Source organism: Anabas testudineus, chromosome 1 (genome assembly GCF_900324465.2).
Source record: "Anabas testudineus chromosome 1, fAnaTes1.2, whole genome shotgun sequence".
Classification (NCBI taxonomy): Eukaryota; Metazoa; Chordata; class Actinopteri; order Anabantiformes; family Anabantidae; genus Anabas; species Anabas testudineus.
This window is the reverse complement of record NC_046610.1, coordinates 13,011,315-13,031,832: the sequence shown is the minus strand read 5'-3', so window position 1 is coordinate 13,031,832 and position 20,518 is coordinate 13,011,315. Positions and strand designations below refer to the sequence as shown.

The 20,518-nt window shown below is 40.5% G+C and overlaps 1 protein-coding gene across 3 annotated transcripts in view; it reads left to right on the top strand.

Moving 5' to 3' along the window:
* tbc1d1 (TBC1 (tre-2/USP6, BUB2, cdc16) domain family, member 1) overlaps positions 1-8,880 on the top strand; it is a 40,871-nt gene extending 31,991 nt beyond the window's left edge. For all 3 annotated transcript variants that reach the window (XM_026359397.1, XM_026359395.1, XM_026359396.1), the window contains 7 exons: positions 67-225; positions 1,863-1,963; positions 2,111-2,254; positions 3,204-3,363; positions 4,435-4,604; positions 6,296-6,472; positions 6,562-8,880. In XM_026359397.1, the coding sequence (XP_026215182.1) occupies positions 67-225; positions 1,863-1,963; positions 2,111-2,254; positions 3,204-3,363; positions 4,435-4,604; positions 6,296-6,472; positions 6,562-6,867 (1,217 nt within the window). In that variant the 3' untranslated portion in view covers positions 6,868-8,880. The remainder of the gene's footprint in view (positions 1-66; positions 226-1,862; positions 1,964-2,110; positions 2,255-3,203; positions 3,364-4,434; positions 4,605-6,295; positions 6,473-6,561) is intronic.
* Positions 8,881-20,518: the final 11,638 nt, after the last annotated feature.

Here is a 20,518-nt window from a genome sequence, read left to right as displayed (position 1 = left end):
AATACTGCACAAACAATCTCTAGCATGTGAACATGTTTTGTCTACCATGTCTGTCATCTCCGGCAGGTGTACCGAGGCAGCATCGAGGCGAGATCTGGAAGTTCCTCTCTGAACAGTACCTGCTCAAGCAGGCGGTCCCCTCCAGACCCCCTGCCATTGACACTCCGTACAAAGAGCTGCTGAAACAGCTCACCTCACAGCAGCATGCGATCCTCATAGACCTGGGTAATACAACATTTGATGACAGCCCCTTACGCCAACCTGTAACCCTAAAACAAAGTCAAACAAGCCCTCTCCAACACAAAGATTACTGTTGGTTTTATTACTAATTACTAAGGACTGATGTTTGTGTATGCCTACGGAGATATTCCATCCCGTTGTCATAACCTTATTCACACTTTTTAAATTAATTTTTAATGAGTCCAGCTCACATTTCATGATTTCATGTATGATTCAAAATGATTGTGACGAACATGATTTAGTGTAACCAACAAATAATCGTGGCCTGATTGTCCCTGCTGGTTTTCATCCTTCTTCGTCTGTTACCTGCATAAAAAAGATTTAATTCTGTGCAGCATTAAAAAGGTCTTAAGTTTAATTTGGTGAACACTGAAGTATCTCAAACATAATTTTAACACTTTCACCCTCAAAAGTTCCTAACACCTCCCACCCAAAAACCCACACACTCAGTACCTGACCTCACCCATATAACACCCACGTACATACAAATACACATCCACCCACATATCCATCCCTGTAGCACTCAACCCCCTGCTTTTCTGCTGTTAACTGTGTCTTTCATCTGCCTATCATAGTATTCAGCTGACATCAGCTAGGGCGGGGAAGGTGGTAACAGAATATACGGTCACGGTTCACTAACATGGGTCAACATCGAGGTGTTATGTGCTGTAAGATAAAAGTGTTTATGGCGCTGAAGCAGCGCGCGTTCGCAAATAGAAGATCGAGCAACCCGGGGCACGCTTCACATGCAAACATGCAAAAGCGTTGCATTTAGGTGACTTAACATATGTTGGACAGGAGCAAGAAGATTACCGTTAAAGTCTTAAGTTCAGGTCTCCCACACCTCATGTTCAGGTCACAGAATAGACTTTATACAAACACACACACACACACTTTTTCTTGAGGCAGGGGAGGGACTCGTGCCATTATGTTCACTAGCTTAAAGCCCCCACAGCACATTCCTCGCATATACACTCACACGATCGTCATTATCTCCAAAGCCTCATTGTCACTCAGTGTAAGTGAAAGAGTCCTCAGTCCCAAAACACACACGCACACACACACACACACACACACACACACACACACACACACACACATTGAGCCTGTCCACATTAAGCAGACTCAGTATTCAATATAGATCCTTGGTCATTATGTTGTCATTTTTTGAAAGGTACACTTTGCATCCAACGTTACATGTTAATCTATGACGTTTTTGCATTAAGCCACATTTATGTGTGCATGTGTGTATTTTCATAAACATATTTGTTAAGCATTGATGCTTAGAATGCGTTGACACATGCTTGTGTGTGTGTGTTTTTTTTTTTTCTAACCTTAAGAGTCAAGTGTGAAGTCTAGTCTGTAGTTTATACTTCGTTCAAGCACGTGTACACGCCCTGAGGCTTTGCTCTCTTATGTTTCACTCTAATTCGCTCAGATTCTTTCCAGAAATGTGTCACTAAAAAAACAAAGCTAATCGAAGTGTGTTATTGTGTTTTTAGGAGTGTACTATATCAGTGTGAGCTTTGTCGGGTGTAGTGTTTTAAACTTAAACTAAATAGTGCAGAGCATGTTTTCCAGTAGACATGTAGATAATGACTCGCCCTTTTCTTCTGCCCTAGGTCGCACTTTCCCCACTCATCCATATTTCCAAGCCCAGCTGGGTGCTGGACAGCTGTCTCTGTATAATTTACTGAAGGCCTACTCACTGCTGGACCCAGAGGTATTAATGAACTCTTTTCTCACTTTCTTCCTGGGTGACTATCCCTAAATGACTAAATGTAACCTGTCAAATGTATTTTTTAAGCCTTTTTCCTCTAACCTGTCTGTGTGGACACTAAGTCTATTATTATTATTGTTGTTATTGTAGGTGGGCTACTGCCAGGGCCTGTCCTTTATTGCTGGAGTGCTGCTGTTACACATGGGAGAAGAGGACGCCTTCAACATGCTGAAATTTCTAATGTATGATGCTGGGCTTCGTAAACAGTACAGGCCTGACATGATTATCCTGCAGGTAAAAAAAAAACGCACATATATACTGTGACTCTGTGCTAGCACCTTAACCTGGGTCTTCTCTCTTTTGTATTTTTGACTCTCATGAAAGCATCGGTTGTACTGTACTGTATGTTGTAGCTTAAATCAGTTCAGGTGTCATAGCCCACAGATCAGTGTAAACCATATTTTTACATTTGCTTTACATGTCTAACCACAATCATTCCAAAACCAAGGTGGCTTACACTTTGTATTCTAGACATGCACCATGAGCCAGAGGTGCTGTTGCTGTTTTATTATTAGCATGCTGTTTACTATATGTGCGCACCTTACGTTATATACACATGGTGTAAGGTGCCTTTACCCCTCCAGAATCTTTTCAGGGGACCAGGAACCTTTCAAAGAACTCAGCTCCCACACTTGTGTGTCAACTTGAGAAATCAAAGTGTGATTTAGGTTTCGGGAACAATAGTTTTACCCCCTGAAAAAGCCCCAGCTCAGGGAGGGGGTAGTGGATTCTGAAAGTTCAGGGACTCACGATGTTTGCAAAACTGAGCTTCCTGTGATGATTTCTGCAGCACTCGTATACACCCTTACATTTCTAAAAGCCACAACTGCAAATACATTACTTATAGACTATGCTGGACAGTGAGGACGTGCTGACTTTATCAGCATCAGATAATTACAGACGACAACAGAAGCAGTGTATTGAAAGATGCTGTGGTCTCTATATGGTATCTTGTCTACACTGATTTGTAAATTTTTGACCAGGTGCACATCCTACTGTGCCGTAGCTCTATCAGCTGTGTGTGAAGCTGACTGTTCGTAGCTACAACTTAGCCACCTAATGCACAAGCTTCAAAATCATGTTCTAAATGATAAAAAGCACAATTTTCACATAACATACGCTCAACCACTTGTTCCCAGTCAGACCTGTAAAAATTCAACCTTTGGTATCTTATTTATGCCAGATTCAGATGTACCAGTTGTCGCGGCTGCTTCACGACTACCACAGGGATCTTTACAGCCACCTAGAGCAGCAGGAGATCGGACCCAGCTTATACGCCACCCCCTGGTTCCTGACCGCCTTTGCTTCGCACTTCCCTCTTGGCTTTGTGGCCAGAGTCTTTGGTAAGTTATGAGAGCTGCACTTACAGATGTTACAGGTGGTCACCATGTTGTTTCATCTCTTTATGAACCAATTGTCAGTGAAGAAGCAGGATGATGTGGTTTCCACATGAATGTTTACATTCTGCTCTCCCCACTTCACTTTTGTAATTAGCTCTTGAGCCCAGAGTGAGGGAAGTGGCAAAGGAGAGTGATAGAGCTTGATGAAAATTAGGTCTTGGCAAATCTGGAAACAATAGAAGGTGCATAAAGTAAAATACCTGGAATGAGTTTAACAAGTTTGGCAGTGGGGTAATAAAACCGGGTGTGTCAGTGGTTAAACTATGAGCAGTTTTATGATATTGATTAATTAAATATTTCTGGAAACTGAAAGAGTTGCTTTGGAAAACGCTTTGTGAGTCACGGATACACACGTGTAAGATAAAGTCTTTTTTACAGTTACAGGCTGTTGTTTTCTTCTTAAGGGATCTTTTATCATTTATGCAAATACAATCACACCCACAGCCTCTTGGTATGTGTCCTTTCTTCTTTCATCTTGTTTCTTTTTCCTCCTTCATTCCCTGCTTATTGTCGTTCATGCCTAATTTCTTACATGGTCTTCCGTCACTGAACCAGACTCTCTGGCTCCGCGTGCTCATCTGAGCATAACGCTGTGCATCTCCTGTCTGTGCTACAGTTAGAGGGCATCATCGTAACACCGTGAAGTGTTTGATATCACATGTGGGGCTCCACGCCCATTCCTTAATCTGTTGTATGATCTCATACAATCCTGCCTAACCCTTACTCCACCCTGATGCATTCAGAGCATGCACACAGATGTACACACCTATTCTGCGTCTCCATATTCAGCCGGCTCTCTCTTTATGTTTGTCTAAACCTTTTTATTGACGTCAAAGTGTCTATCATTTGAAAAACCCTTTAAGTCACCAATCAACACAGTAAGCTCTCCTCTGAGCACCTGTCATTATAATTTTTATGGCGTTACACAATTCAAAACAAGCTGCCACATCACTACCTTTTCTAACCTCCCGTCTCCTTATTTGTCTTTTGTCTTCCTCATTGTTCTCTTGTCAGATATGCTGTTCCTCCAGGGGTCAGAGGTCATCTTCAAGGTGGCCTTGAGCCTGCTGGGGAGCCACAAACCTCTGATCCTGCAACACGACAGCCTGGAATCCATTGTGGACTTCATTAAAACCACGCTGCCTAACCTGGGCCTTGTGCAGATGGAGAAAACCATCAACCAGGTTAGAGACAGATTGAATCACTAATGTGCATCTTACTCATTAATCACATACTTATTAATATGTTATGGAGTTAATCTTATTCATTTTGGAGGTTGTAATAAAATGAGAATTTTGATGAAAATTGCTTCTCCAGCTTTACAATTTAAAAACTTCAGGCACCAACAAATACACAGTTGATTCTTTTAAGTAGGTGAATTTAGTTCTTTTCCATGGGAATATGTTATCTTTACTTAGAATTTACATAAAGTTTAATAGTGAACCAGTGGATAGATAAAGTCTTGTACCTTGTCTGATGCTGTATCTGGGTGTATATATGTGAGGAGGTGTTTTTGTGTTGCTGAATGTGCTTAAGAAACCATTAAAGTCCCTTCACGTGTGTTTCCTCCCAAGATTTTACAACTCACCGACCAGAGATAAGGAGACAATTTAATGACTTCATGATTAAACAAGAGAATGGAGAATAATTTTCAGTTTCAGTGATGAAGCCTGTCATTGTGAAATGCATATTATAATAGAGATGAAGGCAGCTGACGGGTGGAGTGTCAGCCGAGTAATGTAACCTTTGCCTCGTGCGTCAGTGTTTGTGTTAAAATAAAAACAAGAGAGGAAAACTACTGTATGTCAATACCGCTGAGCTTAGGTGTTGAATGACTCCAATAACCAACTTTATAGAATACAGTTCCGTTGTTTTGATGATATGTTTTATCATTAACATGAGCACTAGTAGACATTTGTTTTTTATGAGATAGAGGTGGCTAACAGGAATTTGTGACGAGCTGAGCACATTTAGACAGATATTGTATGCATTTATGCATACTTTGGCCGAAGGGTGTTAAATCATGCTCTAACTTGTCGGTACTTTCCCTCCTGTTCCACTTATCCACATCATATTGTCTATATGTTAACTTTGGTGTGACTCAGAGTTTCACCACACAAAAAAACAGGGAGTGTACTTACCGGATGTGTGGAGCCTTTTGTGTAAAACATCTCTCCACTTTTCATTTTCTACTAATCAGAAAGGTGGAATGTGTAGGTACAGGATTACAGTTACTTCATTTGGATTATTTGTGAAATGGGAAAACGGGATTTTCCAGTTTCACGCAAGCTTTTGTTCATAATGATAACATTGTTGGAACATGACATGACAGCAATGCTATGAAGAGGTGGGACAAGGGGAAAAAACACAGACAGGTGATCTTACAAGTTTTAAAGGAACGTGGAGGTTAGTCGAACCTATTTGACAGACAGAATGAAGGCGAAGACGGAATATCTTACCTCAGTAAACCTGTTTGTTATATATACTGTGGCCTTCTGTACTTGCTGTGCTGCAATAAGCAATTATTTTCTAGTGCTTTCACTTTCAGTTTTACTTCTAAATTAAGTACTTTCGAGGATCTTGCTAAACTGGAATGAATCTGAAGTGTGACACACTCACAAGTCACTTTCAATGTATGTGGCATCGAATTCAAGGCACTCTGAGTATAATTACATGATCTCTGTTGTCTGATTGTTTCATGACATTCTCAGATCTCTCAACAGTTGTAATTGTTATGATGGTCAAAACTTAAGTTACATTAAAGTTGTATTACACATTCAATACAACACACAACCAGAAAAATTCAGCTTTTAGTTTCTGTAAACTTGATCAATATCTGAACACGCATGATACGTTATCGTTCTGTGTCTCTTAGGTTTGTGAGATGGACGTGTCCAAGCAGCTCCAGGCCTATGAGGTGGAGTACCACGTGCTGCAGGATGAACTGCTGGACACTCCCCCGACCCTCAACCAGCAGCAGCGAGCTGCACAGTTAGAGAGGACCAATCAGAGCCTTCGCCAGCAGAACCTCGACCTGCTTGAGGAGCTGCAGGTGCACACACGTGCATCACACAAAAACATGAGTTACCATCCCTGTTCGCTTTTATTTATTTTCCCTTTTATTTGATCCCGTCCCACCAGGTGTCCCATGCTCGTGTGTGCAGCCTGGAGAGTCAAGTGGAGTCTTTGGTCCAGTCGGAGAACCAGCTGAGGGAGCAGGTTTCTGCACTGGAGGAGGAGAAGCAGCAGCTGCTGAGCACAGTCACACGTCTGCAGGACCTCCTCACCAGTCTTGGCATACGAATAACTCCTGATGGACAAACACTCCCACCACCCAAAGAAAGACACGCTGCCACAGAAGAAAACAAAGAGGAGCTGGGAAACAGGACTGTGGACTCCCTTCTCCAACCTTTGTCTACAGAGAGTTCACAATCACCTTCCAAATAGTATCATAATAACGCTGTATTAGTATAACGCTGTTGAAGAGCCAGGAAGAGAGGGATGAGAGACGGAGGTGAAGATGACTCCCAAACTCGAGCACAGTCGTCTTCCCAGCTGCGCAGTATTCCATTGATAAGAGGAGAGACAGAGGAAGGTGGGCCTCAAACAGAAAAGAGAAGAATGGAACTACTAAACAACTGGGGATGAGGTTTAGGAAGAATGAAAACGTCTCTTCCTGTTGTCTAACAAATAAAATGGAACATTCGATTTGACCAGCAGTCGCCAAAACAGCACTGTCCCACTGGACATCTACTGTAAAAACAAATATTTACATTTGCACCTGTTTTTTTTTTTTTTTTGTCTCTGTGCGTCTTTCAATGTCTGTATGTCCCGTCCTGTGTTTTACAGGAGGAAACTGTGTTGGATGCAATGAGGCTAAAATAGCCAAAGAATGTCGAGTCATGCGAAACAAGCTCGAACAAAGACTCAAGGATAGTGTCCTGACACAACATGTAATTGATCACCCTTCCACATAACAAGTTACAGAAAGGTTAAATGTTTCCAAAGAAAAACAGAAAAGGAGAAAAGGCTGCTGAACGGACGGGTGGAGATAGAAGCTTCGAGACAAAGCAGTTTTTGGAGATTTTTCTATTAAAAAAGGTGATCGTGTGCAGAGGTGAACTGTTTTTGATCCCTCCTCCTCCTCCTCCTCTCTTTCTAGTCGTCCATGCTTTGGTTTACATATCCTGTGAGTTCTAAACTTTATTGAGTTACAGTAGCTCACAGGAAGCACAACACAATAAATCCAGTCCATTTCACATCCTGTTTTGTCACCTTTAGAAAACAGCAGCACTGCTTTTCTAAGTCTAGAGGGTTTTTTTTTTTTTTCCCCAGAACCTGTTTAATTACTTAAAATTACAAAGCAAACATTTGTCTGAAACTTCAACAAGGTGACTTCTGCTGCTCAGACAATCTGTCGGCTGTAAAATCATTTACTGTATTCAGCACTGAATTCCTTCAGTGTGCACTCGTACACTTCACTGATTGAAACTGTTTATTTACACTGTAAAGATAGTTTTTTGCTTTTACTCCTCAATCTTCTTGCACAAGGTTTTTTTGTTTTATTGATTGTTCTTCTGTACTTTAAAATACATTTCATATCTTTCCAGTGTCTTGAGGCCAGTTTTTCTTTTTATTTAGTTTTTGTGCAGACACACACACACACACACACACGTTATTTAGTCCTGTGTCAGGTGTCAGACTGTTAGAGGTGGTGTAAATTGTACAACCTCCTGTCTAAACATGCCAGTCAATTTCAGCACTAGGGGCATGATATGAGGTTTCGAGCATATGGAAATATTACTGTACGTAGTGTTTAAGGCAGAGATATGCATTTATGCGCAGGAACTTGTCCTGAAGGGGAAGAAAAAGCGTGTCGGGGCAAGGTGTGGTTCTGTTAGCATGTTTGTGTTTACACAACAGAAAAAGCACCAACAACAGCCACAAAATCATTTAAACACACAATAAAACATAAGAAGTTTTTAGTTTTCAGTAATAAAAACATTTTGGGTTCAGAATTTCTTACCTTTCCTTTTTATTCCACTTTATTGTTAGTTGCTACATTCGTCAAATGTTTTTTCCAGGTAAAGTTTGGTTGTTTGTTTGTTTGTTTTAAGAAGAATGCATTTCCTCATGAACAAGAACAACAGGGTTCAAGCCTCTGCATCCAGTGTTTTGATGAAAGGTTCAGTACAACATTATGATCTTTAAAGAATAGGTAACATAAATAACATACTTAAAGCTGCTGTCATTAATATTTTCATATTGAAAATGGATGTGTAATGTAAATGGGGACATCAATAGAGATGGTGGTTTTACATCCTGCAACTTTTTAACATTTTTTTCATGTGGAGCAGCTGTTGTACGTCACCTGCCCAGCACCAACAAGTCAACAGCAAAATAATATACCAGAAACATAATAACTTCTACTTGAACCCTAAATAAATTGGCAAAAACAAATGCATGGTTACTCCCTGACAACTCCAGAGGTGTTGCTCTGTAACTGACTTTTGACCTGTTTGTGGAGGAGGCCAAAACAAAAGACTTTCCCCTACAGGGATCAACACGAGAGTCACGCTGTTACTTCAATGTAAAACCATAATTAATGCTGTCAGTAAACTCTTACACTGATCACTCTCTTCCAAAGATGCAGCTCAAGTCTTGATCCAAACCAAACACTCGGCTGAATGGAGATTTCCATGAGGCAGCAACAAAGAGAGTCAGGTTCTTTACATAACATGCAATGGCTGGCGACGCCCTCCTCCGCTAATGTGACTGATCAGCAGGTAAACTGCATGACTGCTCAATATGTGGCCACACCCTGCAGACCACCGTGACCACGTGATGCCGTTAATCTGTCTTCTCTTTCATTCTTTTGTGGATTTCTTTCCATAACCCATGACCGAGCAGCCCGGCCCATCTTGTGTGTGTGTGTGTGTGTGTGTGTGTGTGTGTGTGTTTGGGGCTCTGTAATCACACAGTGTCAGAGCAGCTGATTTTATACTGTCGTGTGTGTTTCATACTGTACCGAGCTCCTGCTGTTCCAGGTCGAAAGGGGCAAAAACATCATGGAGCTTCACGTGGGACTGCGGTTGAAACTCAGCATCTCTCTGCAGTTTTTCTCAATTGAGTGAAGCGAGAGAGGGAGCAGAGCAGGATCCCCCCGCTGCTGCCCACGCTGTGTGTCAACAGAGCATGTGTGTACCTTGTGAGCGTTCATGTGCCGCTCTGCCAGGCTCAGTCAACTACCAGGGGCTGTGCCGTTGCCCTGAGTTTTGTTTTGTTTTATTTGACTTGGCATGTGTTTACCCTTCCACACTCCACCTCAGCCCAGCCCTGCTCTGCCCTGAGATCCACTTCAACACATGACCGTATCCTCCTACAGCCCTGACGTCAACACACTCTGCATGAACCTGATGGGATGAATACACAGATTATTAAAAAGTAGTATACTAGATTTGCGTGCATGTGATCAGAGACTGCTAAGCTGTGATTCCCCTCCATCTGCTTAATACAGCAGATAATTACACAACTACGAGTCTACAGACAGACAGGTTGTTGTTGGGTGCAGCTGTAGGTCTTTTTTTTTCCATCTTACAGAAGCATACAAACATTTTACACACAGAAATGTTAATGTATTGTAAAAAAAAAAAAAAAAAAACATTCAGGTAATGTATCGTCCCACTTCAACTGTGCCATAAATAAAAAGAATGCGTCTAAAATAACCCTCACAGTTGCCTGTGTAATAGCAGATGTAAATGATGCAAATACATCAAACAATGACAGAAAAACAACGTGTTAGTGGTAATAATGGTCTAAAGACGACACTTGACCCTGTCATTAGCTAAACCGGACGTCCCAGCACAGGAGGACTGTGGTAACGCAACAATGAAAACACAAAGTGGCTGTTGGGAATGTCAGCAAGTGTTTTACATTTCACAGGTCGTTTTTTTTTCCTAGTCATTTCTTGAAGGTTTCCTATTATTACCAAGCTAAAAGCATTTAGCAGGTATTTCAAACAAAAGGCAAACAACCAATGACAAGTGAGTGTTTACACCTCATCGCAGCGGGAAAATGAACGTGTGAAGCAAGAAGCTGTTGCAAAATATCATGTGTCATAACACCACAAACCTCAAAAAGTCAGTGGATCAGTTTTTGGTGGGAAATCTTATTCATCCTTCAAATTAGAGTTCGGAAAGTTGAACACGTTGAACCGAGCGGCACTGACACTGTGCTGCCTGCAGAGTAAAAACTTTTATCAGCTCACCTTTACACGCCAACAAATACAAATGTCACCTTTATGGGGTATATAAAATAATTCCGGTGAACGCAATAATCAATGATGCTTCTTTTAAAGATACCTAAGAGCACCGGTCAGTACAAAAGGTCACAGTTTGACAGGTAACAGCTCATAAAGCTCCACCGCAGCACTAAATCGTGATAAGCAGCCACTTTACCTGAAGCACCTGCTGTAAACTCGGCTTCTGATTATACTGGACCTGTCGACGTTGGGCCTTTGATGAGTCCATGAGGATGTGAGCCCGGTGATTGGTTATGATTGACTTCTGCTGCACAGGAAATTACACATTTATTATTACATAAGCATCAACAGGAATAGAATTGCAGTCAAAGTTTACCAAAGTTTGTCCACTTTACTGTTCAAAAACAAATAATAAATGCTTAAAAATAAGTTATGAAGTCGAGAATTTCCTGTTTCTGTCTATCTGCAGTTGTGTTATTAGCATTATATAAGTGAACGCTCACTGTCCCAATAGCATTGATTCAGACTCAGTGTCTTCCCTCTGCTCATCAGCATGAAAGATTTCAGTTTTGACAGACAGTTCACAGGGTTTATCCTGCGTTGTGGTCTGGGTGTGTCAGTCGGCCATAATTTATAGAGAAAACCTGGTTATAAAGAAGAACAACAGGTCTTTTCAAAGTTTTGGCAAGGAAGTTGCACACACATCCCAACCTGTGCGTTTCAACATCGCAGTGTGTGTGTGTAAGAGCGAGCGCGAGCCTGTGTTTCACCATACCACCCACACATTGCATCCCTGTGCACGGAGACTGCTACTTAACATGTCACTGTCACAACAGTGTGGTGTTCAATGAATAACTCGCAATGCACAATGTGTGCTCGTGTGCATGTGTGTGTGCTCGCGTGTGTGTTGATTGATACATCACAATTTGCTGAAATTGAAAACACTCCCTTCTGTTTATTATTTTAGCTCCTGTTCTCCTTCGCTTTTTTTCTCCCCGTGTGATGAACCGAAACTCTGCTCCTCACATTTATTTTCTGGTCTCTATTCGAGACCGTATTCGTCGTGTGGCTGTTTTAAAACAGAAGCACGTCGAGTTGATCTGAAGGTAAAAACAGTGATCGTTTGAGATGGTACACCGTGTTGTAAATCAAAAGAGCAGATGTGATGATAAGAGTTGGTTTGGGTTGCAGCAGCAGCAGCAGCAGCCTGGCATTATAAAGGAACAATGATTTATGGTGAGCGATATCTGATAGCAGATTAACACTTAACGCAAATAAAAGGTCATAAACAGAATCAGAAAAGCAAACCCTCAGTAATTATTCAACGTTACAAGGTAATGCTTATTGTGTACGATTGGACAGGAAACACACATTAATGATTAATCTCTCTTTAATGGCTGAAAGTGAATTACTGCTAAACAACTGTAAACCTGAATATGCCTGTGCAGTCATCCAAGAGGAAAATGTTACTGCTCGAAACTTGTTCTTCTACTGATCAGTGACAAAACTGCGATTGAGCCTCATTTTAGTGTCTCTCCTGCCCCCGATATGTTTCTGCTAAATCTCACAAGGCGAAATAAGGGAGACAGAGTCATCCTTGATGCACAGAGAAGATATACTGTAAGGGAGAAACTCTTTTCTCAATGAGCAAAAGGAAATGACAATTTAGAGCAAAACACTGAACACAAGAATGTATTGCAGGATGCCACGAACCAATAAAGCAGCTAGTAAACTGAGTAAAGGATTTAAAGGCAAGCAGATTTACAACTGGTAAAGCATAAGGAGATTTCAAAACCAACAATTAATTATTAATAATTTGCACAGTCTGTGTACGGAGTGGGGCTGATTCACCATTCGCTGCTCGTTACACTACCCATATAACTGTGTATGTGACAAATAAATCTATTCAATCTAATTTGGGATCGCAGTTCTCTAGAATCTTGCACTTCACTGACTTCTGTGTTTTGGCCACTTGTCATCAGTTGATGTGGAAACATTAGCGTGCGCCACTGTAACTTTCAGTGCCTTCAAAGCTTCTCAAAGACCTTGAACACAAAGTCAGTGTTATTAATTGTAGTGTGAGAAGCTGGTGAAATGTTTAAATAACAGAGGAGTTGGCTCCGTCTTACAGAAATTCAACTCAGAAACCTGCAGGAAGTGAAATAACTTAATCTCATGTTCTGGATTCACAGATGTTACAGTGACTAGATGCATTTTATTGTTAGTTTTTGTACTTCTAATGTTTGCTGTTGTACTTTTTTGACAATAACAAACAACTGAAAATCACTTTAACATGTTTCCAAACCTGCACATCTGAGAGTGCAAATAGCAAAAATGTGTAACTTGAATAGATGTACTGTTCCTTTCCACCTTAGTGTGCTGCAGAGCCTCTGCTAGTGACCTCAGCGTTAAAGAGAGAGGCCCAGATTATGAAAGAGCCAGATTGTAGTCGAGCTGCTGAGTCACGAACTGTTAACATGGAGTCTGAACAGAGAAACAACATCCTCGCTGGAAGGCTGCAAGGATGATGTTGCAGGATTTGTCCGTGTGTCCTACATGTGTGTGAGGGAGTTGCTGTTTGTTGTAGAAGGTCAGGCGCCACAGTTTGGGTGTGACCACCGCTGTTCTGTCAGCACATCGAGTGTCCACAAAACCCCTCCCTATACCCCCTGCTCTCGTTCTCTCTCTTGCTTTCTGTCTTTCTGTGTCTCTCCCTCCCTCTCCTCTCTCTCTCTCTCTCTCTCTCTCTCTCTCTCTTTCTTCCTCCCTTCCTCAGAGCCAGGGTGTAACCAAGACTCTACTTGTCAGTTACTCAGATCTGTAAAAGGAGAGGGGGGTCTTTGTGTGTGTATGTGTGTGTGTGTGTGTGTGAGCAGCAGGCAGAGACAGCAGCAGCAGCAGGCAGGTTTTTCTTGAACAATAAAGCTGTCTGTTGGTTATTTCTGAACCCTGGAGAGGAAGCACTACTCCCTGCAGGGTGGAGAGACGAATTATAGAGCCCCCACCCAAAATGCACTCACACACAACTATGCGCACAAGAGCACACACATTTATCCCGAGGTTCACAGCTCACGAGTTGCACACACTGGCTATCTTTGAACCCGAAGTCTCTTTCGCTGTCTTGCCCCACCCTTCTTGTACAAGAATCGGTAATTGTGTTGTGTAAGGAACCATCTAAAATAAAGCTGGGCATTATTTCAGCTCAGCTCTGAAGAACTGGATACAGTATCTTCCCTCAGGCCTGTTCTTTCTGCTGCACTCTCACTGAGTTAGAGCCAAGGTGTACTGAAGGTCAACTACACAAGAAGCTTGAAGCAGTCTTGAATTATAGTTTTCATTAGAACACGTGATTGTGCGTCTGCAGGAGAAGATGGTAAATTACTACGGAGATGTAGAGTAGAGGAAAATAAACAATAGCACTTTGTTGTTGAAATAATATCTTAAGGGATTTACTAAGATCCTAAATTGGGTGTTTTGCAGGTGATAAATAAAGAAAACAAGTTGCAAACACGGTGCTGGATTTTAGGACTTGGGACAAACACATGCAAACCTACCTTTGGAGACCCCAGCTGTAGCAGCTACAGTACGGTGGAATGACCCAGGCGCTAGGAAATGGGGAGATGTAAGACATTTTGCCATGATGGGTATGGTGGGTGCTTCTTGTGACCGGCTCCAAATCAGGCCGTGGCTCACCCAGCATCTCCACAGCTGCACAGTTGGACAGATGATATAAAATATTATATTATTTCCCAAATATGAGTGATACAGATGCATTCTGTCCTGCTCCTACGGCCCCTCCTCGTCTGAAGAACAGCAGCCCGTGCAATCTTTATTTGCATTCTCTCCTCCCTGTATTTTGTGCTCTTTGCATATGTATGAAGCCAAAGGTGCAGATTCCATAGTGTGTGCTATTTTGCTCACCTCCAGCTTTATCCATATCCTAGGTAGAAGTCTACATATGCTTTGTGGATCTGGAGAAGACATCGTGAGAGTAGTTGTGTCCATAAAGTCTCTGCATAAAGTCAAACATGCTTCCAGTTGGTGTTGGTCCTTTGTCACCAGTGCTGTTTTTGGTTTTCATAGACAGTTGAATTCAGTAGAGTTCAAGGTGCAGCCTGGGGGGTGGGAGAGCAGAATTACATAGAGTTGACTGTTTTAAGGGGTCAAAAAGTGTTTGAAGATTACTTTGAACCACACTAAACTGCACTGCTCAACAGTAACACCTGTAGTTTAGCATGTGTCGTTTACCATTTTAATTCACCATGTTCGGATGCTACGATTTCCTAATTAGGACTTTAAGTACAGCTCCACCTGATGGTATTGTGAGGTACGCGCTCTACTTCTACACTGATACTACTCGTCTGAAAACAAATTTCATGGCAATCCATTCAAAAGCTGTCAAGATAATTCACTCGAAACCACAAATATTAATCTGGATTAAAGCGTCAGGCCGACAGACTAATGAACTGCCAAACCCTAAGTGCTTCACAGGAACAAAAAGGGAAACAGTAAAAGCAGAGCAAAGTAAGGGAAGGTCTTTTTTTTTTAAAAGATGTTTTAAATTATGCAAATTGTTTTGGCTTCTTCCAGACATGACTAATTGAGGAGCAGTTTTTAACCTGCCTTTGCATTTCAGTGCATTACACAACACAAACGTACAACTTACCTTTGTCAGCTATGGAACATGACAGTACAATCCACATACCTAACAATACATAACTGCTTATATGCAAAACAGCAGGATAATGAAAATATCAGGGTGGAGGTGGCATTCAAGTTGATAGCAGGTGTGTGCTTTTGTTTTTGTGTTTATGTGACAGTTTTTGAGGCCCCATTAACCAGAACAGGATGGAAGATGAAAAACATGTTGACTGAACTGCAGGGTTATCAGATGACTGGATGACAGGGAGTGGCCAGTACACGCACCTGACTGGATTCCTGCAGTTTAACTCATGCTGCACAATATTTAAAGCAGAATAACAATAAATGTTTCCTCTATTCTTATGTTTAAGATCTGTGTGTGTGTGTGTGTGTGTGTGTGTGTGTGTGTGTGTGTGTGTGTGTGTGTGTGTGTGTGTGTGTGTGTGTGTGTGTGTGTGTGTGTGTTGCACTGTCCAGGACTGGGTTGCAGTGAGTGATATTTAAAATTCTTCCTACTCTTAGAATAATGATTTATAGCTTGAATCTTGGCTCGTAAAGAGTTGAGTAATGTCTCTAGCAAACATCTACAGCATTGACTGATCTGTTGTAACATGACTGCCAAAATAAAAACTAAAATAACATATCAAATAAAAAATAATTGGTAATAGGTGCTTAATTGCCAAATCTTTTATTTACGTTAGTTTTTTTTTCCCCCACATAACTAGAAACTGCTCCAGCTGTCTCGAGTGTGAAGGGGCCTTCTCCAGATTGCATGTCTCAGCACTTTGCAGAGGTGTTCAATGGGTTCAATTTGGAGTTCTTTAACTAGAAACTTTTATTTGTTATTTCCACTTTCAAATATGAGTCAGAGGCCTTCGAATTATACATCGTGTCAAAGAAGGCAGTTCCTATTCTAACACCGCTAAATGCTATCTTGATTAGATTTTGCACGTTGTGTAAACCTGCGTCCTAGTTCGGATGATTAAGACCTGTTTAGTTTAATTGAACGAGTTAGTTGTTTGAACTATGAATCTATGTCACGTTCGGTCTGCTGTGTCAACATCAATCCTGTTTGATTTATTTAATTTGATTGATTTATTTGTTTCACATTCTTGGTAATGCATTAAACTAAAAAAAAAAAAAAAAAAACAGCATGTTGAACTGGTTTCTGTTGGAGCTGCATTGTACCGAGGTAGAAAACGTGACGGTTACAAAAATAAGAGTATTTTAAGAACAAGCCACATGTTTCACAGTAGGTGCAGGGTACTTTTTTTTAAAAGCTTCATTTTTGTTTCGGTCTGTCAAAATAGAGCTGATGTGACTTAACAAAAAAGCTCCAGTTTAGTCTGATCTGTCCAACATTCCCCCAGAAGCATTGTGGCTTGTCAATCTGCATTTTAGCATACGCCAGTCTGTGTTTCATCCCATTCCAGCACACAGCCTCTCAAAAAGCGACCAAATGTGATCAGGTACTGATGTACTGTGCCTTACCCTTGGACTTCAGCTTGTATACATTGCAAGTTGTCCTTGGCTCCTTGTCCTTCCCCTATTTCCACTATTTCTTTTGTTCTGAGATTGATTTTCCTCTTGCGGTCAAGTCCAGGGAGGTTGTCAGTGCCATGGACCTCTTAATCTTATTTGCAGCTGTAGTCACATGAACCTCAGCTTTCTTAGAGATCTCATTGCCTTTACCTTTAACACGCTTGTGTATAATTTTCTTTTTCTTTTTTTTACCTAGCCTGGTTCAAGTTCATTGTGGTGCAGGGGTGGTATGCTTAAAAACATATTTTGGATTAAAAGCAAAGTCTGTTGTTTATGTATTTTATTTTGTATCTATAATTTCATTGCTTTCATCAGTTATAAGTTATTTCATAAGTTAATTGTGTTTTTTTTTTTTTGGTCGTGAAATTTAGGTTTTGTTGACAAATACATTAATAGACCAATAACTAAACAAGTCTCATATTTTTAAATCATTTACTTTCATGTCTCACTCTGACCAAAAATGATCTATAACTGTCACACTGCAAAAGGCTCAAACAGCGTATCTCTGCATTGAGAAAACTGTCAAGCTCAATTTACACATTATTGCAATGTTAACTTTATGGCCTTATTACCCTAAATGTAAACGCCTGTACCCTTAAACAGTAGCTGTTACAGGTAGATTCAAAGGTTCACCAGGAGTCCAGCAGCATCAAAGGTGTCGCAACAGTTTGTTTTCACAGCATGACATATTTTCTGGCACGTTGAATGTTTTTTTTAACAGGGAGTTTTCAGCATTGCTGCATAAATGCAAGATTTGTACAATGTGCTTTATAACCTTAGGGAAACAGATAAAAAAATTTGACAACAGAAGAATAAAATAAAAGAATAAAAATGGCTGTGGGGGCATTTTGGTATTTTCTGGTATAGAAAGAGTTCTGGTACCTATCAGTCACTTATCAGAGCTCCCATCAGCCTTTTCTCAGGTTACTGTACCATCCACAATAACATGTCAGACTGAAGAGCTCAAACAAGAGCTGGAAAAAAAGCCTCTGCTGCGTGTGCGCTCAAAACCCTTGGTCCCGGTCCAATTTCCTGCTGTTAGTGTACACCCAGAACACCCTGCCCACGTCTGCTACAGAGTTTTCTTCGTTCCAGGAGGCCTGTGGTTCCCAGCCAAAACTCTCCAGACCAAGAAAAAGAAGTTCTCTCTGTGTAGGTGTCTGGCTGAGTGCTCTGTTTCGGGCATCTTGATGCCATGCAAGACCCCCAGTACCAGGCCAGTCCGAAGGTCTGGTTGTGTTGGAGTCCAGAAAGCTTGCACCTTACTTTGTAACAAATAAAATAGTGATGTTTGCCCATGTTCATCTGACAAGCATTTACCTCTTCACAAAATTCAAATGTACAAAATATATACTGTACAAATTCACACGTTAATAATAATAAATCTATATTTATATATTTATAATAAATATAAATAATGATCATGAGTCCTATTCCACATTGTACAGTAACAACAGCTGTTCCCTATGTATGTGTTTTGTGTACTTGGTTACATTATTCATTAAAGTTGGTGGATTTCCCTTTAGGGTGACTTCACGTTTCAATTAGTGATATTTTAAATATTGCCGCAAGGCAAACTCACTTTTAAATAATAAGCAGACACACACGCCCTGCCCTGATTATCTTTCTATACACCTGTGACGGGAAACTTTAAATGCCCCAGGAAATCTTGGAGAGTTTTTGAAGAGGTGCAGCCAGCAACAGAAAGAGAAATGAACAATTACAGTTTGTTCTTAGAGATTTATGTGTGCAGCTAGGCCATACTCCCTGTCTGTGGTGAATATAGAGACAATGATGTGATTGTTGCCTAAAGAGACAGTGAGATATATAACATAACAAAGCTCAGTGAGTCACCTGCTGTTATCTTACAAACACCCAGTATTAATCAAATGTGAAGTTTGAAACCTCACAATCTACCGATAGAGGTTCAGTAGATTACATTTTCACTCTATAACACTGATATTTTATTCAGTAGTTCCCCTTTTATGGAGCTCTGGCTGTACTCCATAATTTGTGAATCTTACATTTATGACAAGTAAAAAAACCTGCATAATGTTTCTGTCCTAGAGCTGTATCGTCTTCTTTATTTTTCCTTTTTTTTATTATTAGTTGGCAGCGCAACGTCCTTGTGTGTCTGCCACTAGGAAAAAGAGACATGTTTGATCCATGATCATTCTTATCAGTCTGAAATCAAATAGAACTTAATAATATAGAGAGAGTTGATTCACACCTGTCACCTGTCTGCAGGTTATGATACATTTTGTTATTATAAAGTGAAAGAATTTACGCAATGGGCTGTAACGTTGTAATAACAGCGACTTTTTACAAATCACAAATAAATACACAGTGTTTTTATGTGTGAAACAGTACACAGCAAAAAACAATGCAGGCTGTGAAGGAGTGGCAGGGGTGGAGGGTCCAGTTATCTGTTTTAACCACATATGACTCTCCCAAATCTTCAGTTGGATGTGGCAAAACATCGGCTATGTGGAGGGATACATCCTGTCAACTTCAGGTTTGGGTAAGGCCTTTACGTCAAAAGTTTGGGATGGCTTTGAAAAATCCTTGTTTTGGAATAAATGCATCATATTGATCAGAAATACACCATAGACATAGTACATATTGTATGTTCTAATGGCACATTGTGTTTGCTAGTGTAAGTTTAATAACATATAGGTTTTCATGGAAAAAAAGGGTATGATTGTGTGTGTGTGTGTGTGAGTACAGTAGTTCTTCCAGTAGCATGCCCTCCCAGTAAGGTCAGACTAAGTGATAATTATGGATTATCTTGTTTAACTCTGCCTGCACACGCCTCTATTATCCAAAGGTCAAACTTTGAGCAGGACACGTGTGTGTGATAGTGCACACAAGGTTAATGTGCTTGTGCAGACAAATGAAGGTTTGATACCGTTGTTGTGAGAACATTTTAGCTGGTCTTCACTTTTTCACACAACCTTAAAAGACAGCTTAAGGTTGGTTTTAAGTTTAAGTTATCATTAGGGTGAGGGTTGAGGTTAGTAAGGAGAACATTATAATAATAATACTTATTATTATTATTATTATTATTATTATGTTAATGACTGTTACTGTAAGATATATAGTGTATATATATGCATGCATCGATATTTACAATATGATTGTGTATGCATCTGTTTTTTATTTCCTATGTGGACAAATTTTGTATCAGTACCATTGTTGTGATATTTCAGCCAGTCCTCACAACAAAGGGTGTTGTGGGAGTTAAGACTAGATTTTAGAATTCAGGTTTGGAATGATGTGGTTTTTTGTTAAAGGACAAATGTTTAAACAGCATTTAGTTGTGATGGTTAGGGTTAGGGGCTAGGGGCTGCATTATGTCAGTGAGTGTCCTCCAAGGTATAGTGAGACATACAGTAGCTATCATAATCACAGTTTCTATCTTTGCTGAAATTTCAAAACTGATCAGTACAGACATGAAAAAGGAGACAAATATCAAGTCTTTTAACTTTTTATTATCTTGCTGGTAACTATATTTATCTATATCTATATTTCCTTTAAATGCAATATTACAAGATACATCAGTTCAAAAGTGTCCGAATTGAGCTGCCTGGAGAAAACTGTCTGATTTAATGTGGTAAAAAAATATATAGTAGTAGTATAGTTTTTTCAAAATAA